Raw genomic sequence first — 8,500 nt, forward strand, 5'->3', positions numbered from 1 at the left:
TGGGAGGAAGGGAAGTTGGGGGTTGGGGTGGGGGGGGTCACACGTGTCTAGGGAAATAGGTTAACGGTCACTTTGACCGACACACAATGGAAGTACTTGAAAGGGAACACTGCATCTGCCACAACATAGACGTAACCAGTGATGTTTACACAAAACGTACACATCTACAGACACCTCCAAGACCGTCAAGATCTGTAATAATAGCCCCGTAAGGTCATACATGACGATCCACCAAATGTGTGTTTGAAGCATTGGTCTTATTTCCTACGACCCTATATAAGGCATCAGTGAAAAATAGAATAATACAATTCTTAGTTTTTAGGAGAGTGTTAACAATAAGCTATGTGCTGCATGAACTATACAGCATCAGTTAATTATTAATCATTACACCTATCGCATATTTTCGCAAATGTAATGTTTGCATGACTGTAGACTACTTGTAATTGGAAGAGGGAGATATGAATGCAATTCACAGTCATGGAAAATCTTAATGGTCTTATATGCAAAATACAATTTCATTAATTTTCCACTTATTGTGTTCATCGACATTTATGCATTTGGCAGATGCTTTAATCCATTTTTTTTATCAGGTCTATCAATGATAAGGTCTGCGATGTTTTGTGGCAGATGAATGAGTACTGTAAAGCACAGGGTAGCATTGGTTGGCCCGTAAAAGGCTCTCTGTTAAATGAGTAATTCATCTTGTTCCAAACATGATTAGCTTTCTTTCGTGGAACACAAAAGGTGTATCTTCTGAGGAATACTTACTCTATTCCATGCAACGGCGATAAATAGGAAGCGAGGCTTGCAAACTTAAAAAATAACATAAAAGTGTCCCAAGCCGATATTGATCTTAGTTTAAAAAGTGATATACTTTTAATGTAGTTTTGCATCCTTTTTAAATGTATGCATTTAGCGAACATTTCTATCCAAAGCGGCTTACATTGCATCGAAGTTATACGTTTCCAAGGAATCAAACCCACGACCTTGGAGTTGCTGGCAGCATGCCCTACTGTTTGAGCTCTGAGAAAGCCATTTTTTGAAGCCAGAAAGCTACACTTTCCAAAACGTCAGGGGAATAACCAGGTCCGGTCTGTGTATATTGTGATATTAATTCAAGTGCAATGGTCAATTGAAAAAGGAGGGGATAAATGTAGAGTGGGAACTGGGTTTAAGCTTCAGTTGTTACTTTGAGATGTGATCTGAATGAGAATTATGAAGGGTTGTCCCTTTTTGATTGAGTCAAAAAATTAAAAAAAGGCGTGGATGAATCGATCACAATTAGAACATGATAACATGTATTTAGTAAACAGATTTTCATTTTATGCTGCCTTTAAGAATTCCTGGAAAAGAGAAAGGCTTTTTGTGTATGGTGTTTTGCATGGCACGAGTGTGAGTAAATGATGTGTGAACTGTCCCTTTAAATAATCAGCTCAGGTGCTCATTTACACTCTGAAACGGGAGCTGGTTCTTCGGGGGGGAACTTGTTCACCCTCAGGATACACTAAAGCCAAGCAACCATGTGAAGAATTTTTCTGGACCCCACAGCATCTTCCCAGTGGTCAGTGAGGGGGATTAAGAGACCTGTGTGTGATGTGGGGGGATGTGTGTGTGTGTGTGTGTGGGAATCTGGAATGCTGTAACCTGGGTCGGGGGATGGTAAGGCATGGGTTTTTCACACATAAATCACTCGCTTTCTCTTTCATATCCCATAAGAACATATCACCGCATTCTCAGCTAGGAATAGTTCACCTAAAAAGGAAAATTTGCTGGAAGTTTACTCCCCCCTCTGTCCGAATTTTAGATGAGCTTGTTTCTTCGTGGGAAAAGATTTGGAGAAATGTAGCATTATATTATAAAAACACCACATTAATCCACACCACTTCGGTCCTTCTGTTGCTTTAATGCTGCGATGTCTTGAGTTCCTGGACGAATTGCTCTTACTGACATAGTTTTTCTGTCCTTGTCTGCCTCTCTCAGAGTAAACTGCACATGGAGGGCTTCCGAAGCCTGAAGGAGGGTGAGGCTGTTGAGTTCACGTTCAAGAAGTCCTCCAAGGGTCTCGAGTCCCTGCGGGTGACGGGTCCTGGAGGAGCTCACTGTCTGGGCAGTGAGAGGAGACCCAAAGGCAAAAGCATCCAGAAACGCCGGGCCAAAGGAGACAGGTGAGTCTTCTCAGAGCTGTACACTCTTTTGTCTTGAAGAACCATTTCGGGCGCCCCAGTGAACAGTTCATTGATCGGAAAAGAACATTATAATAACCCGAAGGACCCTTTTTAACTGTAAGGAACCTTTTATAACCAGAAAAGGTTCCATGAATGGTAACAGTTATTCAATGCCAAGTAAACAGCTTTATTTTAGTGATATGGTGATTGAAATATATAATTTAGCATTTTTACAACTAGGGCATTCGGCATGGTTTCCTCTTCATTACTAAGACGCAAGGGTCTTTCATAACTTATCAGCAGCTTTATTTTACGTCTTGTGCCATTAGAAAGCCTTCTTTGGATGATCCAACCCTATTCCACGTCATATAAATGTCAAATAAAAAAACTAATTTATAATGACATAATAGAAGCAACCAGATGTCCTATTTTGACATGGAATCTGTAATTATAAAACTCAGTTCTGAACTTCAAATATTTAATATAAATGTCATTGTGGACACTTTGTATTACCTATTATTACCAAAATAATACATATTTATAAACCACTTTGATTGTAAGGCTTACAGTGTCCAGTTTTTCAATAGGAATTGATTGTATAACAGTGTAATTTATTGTTAATTAATTTAGCTTGAGGTGCAGTTGTCTAATTCAGCATTTCTAATAAAATACAATATGTATAATACAGCAAGTCGTTCATTGTGGCATTTACAGCAGTGTTCATTTTAAATGTCTAAATTAAATGGCTTCAGAATTATGATTTAACATCACTGGATTAATCAGAAGAGATTCAGTTAAACCAACAATGATCATTTATTTTATATTACAGGTAGAAAAGTATGTAATCCTTTAGGTAAAAAGAGCTTTTTAGCACTTCTTACGGCGCGTGGGTCTTTCTTCAACATCAGCGTGTAGCACTATGGGTGTATGTTTTATTAGCCCACAGGGAGAGCTTGAAGCCCTCGCTCTGATCTCTCCAAAAATGTGTTTTGGTCACCTCACCCCTCTCCCCAGTCCCTCCCTTCCCCCTCCTGTGGCCTGGGTTAGAGCTGCACGGACAGGCTGTCGATGTGACCCGGATCAATAGCTGTTTAAAACGCCTGGTCACTGATGCATTTATACCTGATGGATATCCCCCAATCCTGAGGCTGTTGTTTACAAAGAGCACTCGGTATCTACATCCAAACATCAGCTGCAAGCATGCAGTTAAGCATATGCCAGAATGATGGCACATTTGATTAGAGAAGGTTGTGTTTGCATGCATAGAGCGGGACGTTTTTCACTTTTTGCTAAAAATGTTTTCCCCGAATGGTATCGTTTCTCAGCTGGAAGTTAGAGGCGTATCATGTGGCCCATCGGTCAGTCCGTTCTGATTACTGTGAAAGACACTGTGGTGACAGTATCAGATCGTTGTATCCTCAAAGGGTCTTTCGAGGCTTGCGTTCAATACATCCCTGGAGCGTGTTGCCCCTTTAAGAAAACCACATCTGTCCATCATGGTTATTCATTCATTTGAGTGGACTCTCTGCGTTGAGCTTCATTGTTTTACTGAAGCACCCTTTGTGAAAAAGAAGTACACTGTTGCAATCTTTTTACAGAAATTATGTACTTTAAAAGAATGCACTTAAGGATGTAACATTTTCAAACACTTATAAAGCTTATAAAATGAAACAACAATATATTATAGTTAACCTTTATATGTAGTTAGTCTCTGATACTGAAGTCATGTATACTTGTAAAAACACGCTTGTAATGATGAAATCGCATTCATTTTAAATGTAACATCAATGAATTCACTCCAATTGAGATTTTAATTCTGTATTTTACATGCGCTTTAGTATGTTAATCATAAGTGTACTTCTTTAAAGCATGAGAAATGATTATTGGAAGATCAGCAGTTTGACATATGCTTTTAAAAAGTGTACTTAAATATGAAAATGCCCCTTTGCAAGTACACTTAAGTGTCTTTTGATTCTTTTCGTGTTTTCTGCAAATACAGTCTTTTGGAGGAAAAAAAACACTTTAAGATTTGAAGAACACTACAAGTGCACATTCAGTGCAATTAAACACGCTCCTTTTTCACAGGGGAGAGCAGAATGCTTGACTTCAGGATGTGGAGGAGAAAACGCTGCAGTTTATTTAATTGATAACAGATGAAGGTGCCCGAGAGAGGTCAGGGGTCAGGATTGCCATGGAAACCGCATGTGTTTAGGGACTGGGTGGGGTTTTGGGGGTTAGGACGGCAAGAGGTCACAGTTCATAGGTTGCTGCTGCGGCTTTTTTCAAACAAAGGCCATTATTGCCTTCTGCACGCTTGGCCTGCTGTCCGTCCGTGCCGCGTGATGAAGGCCTCGGGTCAGTGCCTGCAAACCACCAGAAGCCACTCTAGTGTCCCCCAAAAGTCCCCTGTGCCCTGCGGTCACCCACATGACCTCAGCTGAGTGGACATCAATGCAGCAGCGACTGCCCCATACCAGGCACCCATATGCCACTGGGAGCTCCTCTAAATAACAATGTCAACTCTGACAGCCTGGGCATGAATGGACATTCAGGAAAACCTGTTTCAAAGTACACACAGTGGTTTTATTTATAGCAGTGTTTTGATTTAATTGGAATATTTGCTCACTCTGATAGCAGACATTAAACCTACAAAAGCCTATACGCATCTTATTTGATACACAAATTTCTGATTAAATCTTTTTGTTCTTTGGCTTCTGTTGTGATTGATAGTTTTTAACTTTTTATCAAGTGAAATGTCTTTTATTTTAAGTCCACCTGCAGCTAGCGCTTCATGCGTCTTTTTTAGCTGCGAATTCTACAGATTTAGTAATATTTCTAGATACACACTTAGTTGACTTACTTGATTATCCATACACCATTTTTTAGAACAATCATGTTCAAACGTGAGTCTCAAATATTAGCATCAGGCTTTTGAGGAAAATTATTTCTTCGTCTTTCAGTCAGTGTATTACATAAAACCTTGACCATAAAACCAGTCCTATAAATATCATCTCACTAAGACATTAATACATGCATTTAGTCATTCTGTGAGCATATTTGACGAAACCTAATTTAATCTCACATGAAAGAATTTAGAATGACCTGATTTTTGTTGTAAGTGTATGTGACTTTCTTCTTTTAGACGAATCAAATTGGAGTTATATTAAAAACTATATATTGTCCAGACTCCTCCAAGTTGGTCCATGGAGATAAATGGGTGTTGGCTGTATATTCTTCGGGAAAGACGTTAAATGAAGTATGTGCATCTGTAATAAAACGTCCCTCACATGCCTCCAGTGGGTGAATCAAGTCCTGTAAGATAAATATCCATGTTTCGAATTTAAAAAACACTTTTGACTGTGGAGAGAGAAATATGGATTGCGTTTGAAATATGGATGTTTTTCTCACAGAAACACAAGGATTTGCTACAGGAGGTTTTATTCACCCACTCGAGCCATGTTTTATTACGTTTGAGTGCGCTTTATTTAACACGTTTTGAACTGTTATGCAATAGTGCTAGAGCTCAAAAGTGCCAAGGCCAATTTTTAACATAACTCTGATTGGATTCGACTGAAAGAATAAAGTTGCCTACACCTAGGATGCTTCGCAGGTGAGAAAAACACAGCCTAACTTAACCCTTCTGTAAGTCACTTAAGTGATTTTGTTCATAATGGTGATTGTTTTATTTATTGTAAGTACGTTTCTTATTCGAACTGTCCCGCAGGTGTTATAATTGTGGCGGTCTGGACCACCATGCCAAAGAGTGCAAGTTGCCTCCCCAACCCAAAAGATGCCATTTCTGCCAAAGTGTCGCACACATGGTCGCCAACTGCCCCGCCAAAGCCCAGCAGTCCTCTCAGGGGTTTCAGGAGAAGTCTGGCGGTTTCAAAGAAGAGAAATCGGAGCACAGCCATTCCCCGCCACCCGCAGGGAGCGCCGACTGAGACGGCAGAGGACGCCGGGACGACGCTTAATAAACCAATCATATCACTATACTGGAAAGACAAATGCTAATGCTGCTGTTGGAACTCCCTCAGGTCTATAAGAGCAACAGATGAGAAGAATGTAACGTTTTTATTGGTTTAACACTCAGGAACAGAGCTGCTCTCAGGAATTTCAGTACAATGTTTGGTGCGCAGAAGTAGCTATCTCATATCTCATTCGGGGGACGTTTACACGACAGCGGTTTGCTAAAAACGCAAATGTTCTCCTTTGCGTTTTGCTTTTTAAGTTTTTAATAGACAAAATGATCCCCGTTTACACTAATCCACGTAAAAAACCTGAACATGCTGTGTTATGCATGCCAGGCCAGTAGTTGGCGATATCACTTTGTAAAGAAACACTATGCACCTGCAAACATACGCATTTTTACGTGCTCGCGCATGCCTACAGACTGGACCCGTTATGAAATTAGCATTGCAAAGTCATTTTTGCGGCTTACAGCGAGAAAATAATGGTATTGTTTTTAAAAAATTGCTTTATACTTTCNCAGTAGTTGGCGATATCACTTTGTAAAGAAACACTATGCACCTGCAAACATACGCATTTTTACATACTGGCGCATGCCTACAGACTGGACCCGTTATGAAATTAGCATTGCAAAGTCATTTTTGCGGCTTACAGCGAGAAAATAATGGTATTGTTTTAAAAAAAATAGCTTTATACTTTTGCATTTTCATTTCCCGTTTTAACGAATGGCCAAAACGCATCGAAAACAGCATCGTGTAAACGGCCCCTAGTGATTTTAAAAAGTGTTTTCTCTACTGAGCTTATCCACAAGTAATATACTCAAAACAAAGATCTTATTCTTACAGATTATTGACTGATTGATGCATTTGAATGTTTCTTGTATCTCTTTTAAGAAAACGCTTTGGCGGTGTTTTGGGATGGGTTTACGTTTTTTGAAGATTTGGCGATTGCCAGTTTCGCAATAGACTGTCCTGATCACCAGGGACCAATTGAATGTTCAACCGCTGACCTGGCTCTCTCAACCAGCGGCTTATTTTACACATGTCCGAATCCGTCGTTAGTGACCTGCGGTTATCTTCAAACAATATTAGACATGAAAGTAAATAATCAATCACACTTTTATCTCTAAACTTCAGTCTGCAGTCAAATCTCGGCTCGGTGTTTGCTATCTTGTCTTAAATGCTGCTGATCTGCGTGTCTGCTAGCAATATATTTTGTTATTTGTCTTTGACAATTGGCCTCAGGGGTTTCTCGGAGAAAGATAGAGATATAAGTTATTCTTTTGAACAAATGTTGCCCGTTCCTACGTCGATGGTGAAGACATCGGCTCCTTTCTCTAGCTGCCTGTATTGTTTGGAATGTATTTAACAGCCTTTTACTCCCATTTTACAGGAGAGCTGAAAGACTTTAAGACATATTTAATATATATACGTATATATATATATATATACATACTGTTTATGTAAACCTTTTATTAGCATTTGCGCATAGTATTTATTTATAGCATCGTGTTCTGCATCTTCTCCGCAATGTAAAAGAGACTCGGGCTCCTACCTCAAGTATCGTTTCCTAAAATACCTCAACCGTCATGTGCCACGAATCAGCCGATATCGCTGAATTGATATGTGTGTGTTTGTGTCGTATTGCACTGATTTTGTTACATCGTGGAGCATTGTGATTTCTCTCCGTCTGTGTTGAAGTCTGCATTGCACTCTGCCTCATCTTTACAGATTTATGCTTTATTTTCCAGTCGCTGTTTGACCTATAAATGCCTTTTATTTCAGTGTTGAATCATGACTGAACTCAGGAAGTAGGCTACGTCGGATTACTCAAGGAGTGTGAGCAAGACACCATTTGTGACATGAATTTTATTATTTTATTATTATAGCTCCTTACATCATGATCGCTCTAATTATTGAGATTTGTGGATCAAGCAGGAAAGTATATCCTATCTAGAATGTTGTGGTTGTCTCTTAAATAAACTGGAAACATAACGATATCTAATCCATTCCTTTATGCAATAAGTTTTAAGTTCATGTTTTCGTTGTATTTAATAAAGAAGAAATCATACCAGTTTTGCACCATTTAGATGTACTCATGCTGTTTTTGACTATCCTGTTGAACTTGGGAATCACTTATTGAACTTTTGAATGTAATGTGAAGTTTTCAATGGTTTTGTCATTAATAAATTTAGTGGGATATAACAAAAAGACCGGCTACGACGACTTCTCTGAATATTTCATTTTTGGGTGAACATAATGTGTTTTTTGTTATTACAATCTCTACATTTATACTGTTTTCCCTAACTTGTTTCAGCCTTCCGTAGTGACTTGCGAACGAGCAGTAGTTTAACAAAAAAAAAAAAA

The 8,500-nt window shown here is 39.1% G+C and overlaps 1 protein-coding gene across 1 annotated transcript in view; it reads left to right on the forward strand.

Moving 5' to 3' along the window:
* LOC122360356 (protein lin-28 homolog A-like) overlaps window positions 1–6,623 on the forward strand; it is a 15,942-nt gene extending 9,319 nt beyond the window's left edge. Inside the window, exons 4-5 of the mRNA XM_043260885.1 lie at window positions 1,981–2,165; window positions 5,890–6,623. Coding sequence (XP_043116820.1) covers window positions 1,981–2,165; window positions 5,890–6,109 — 405 coding nt within the window. The 3' untranslated portion in view covers window positions 6,110–6,623. The remainder of the gene's footprint in view (window positions 1–1,980; window positions 2,166–5,889) is intronic.
* The last annotated feature ends 1,877 nt before the right edge of the window (window positions 6,624–8,500 follow it).

The sequence above is a fragment of the Puntigrus tetrazona genome, chromosome 16, assembly GCF_018831695.1.
Source record: "Puntigrus tetrazona isolate hp1 chromosome 16, ASM1883169v1, whole genome shotgun sequence".
NCBI classification, from domain to species: Eukaryota; Metazoa; Chordata; class Actinopteri; order Cypriniformes; family Cyprinidae; genus Puntigrus; species Puntigrus tetrazona.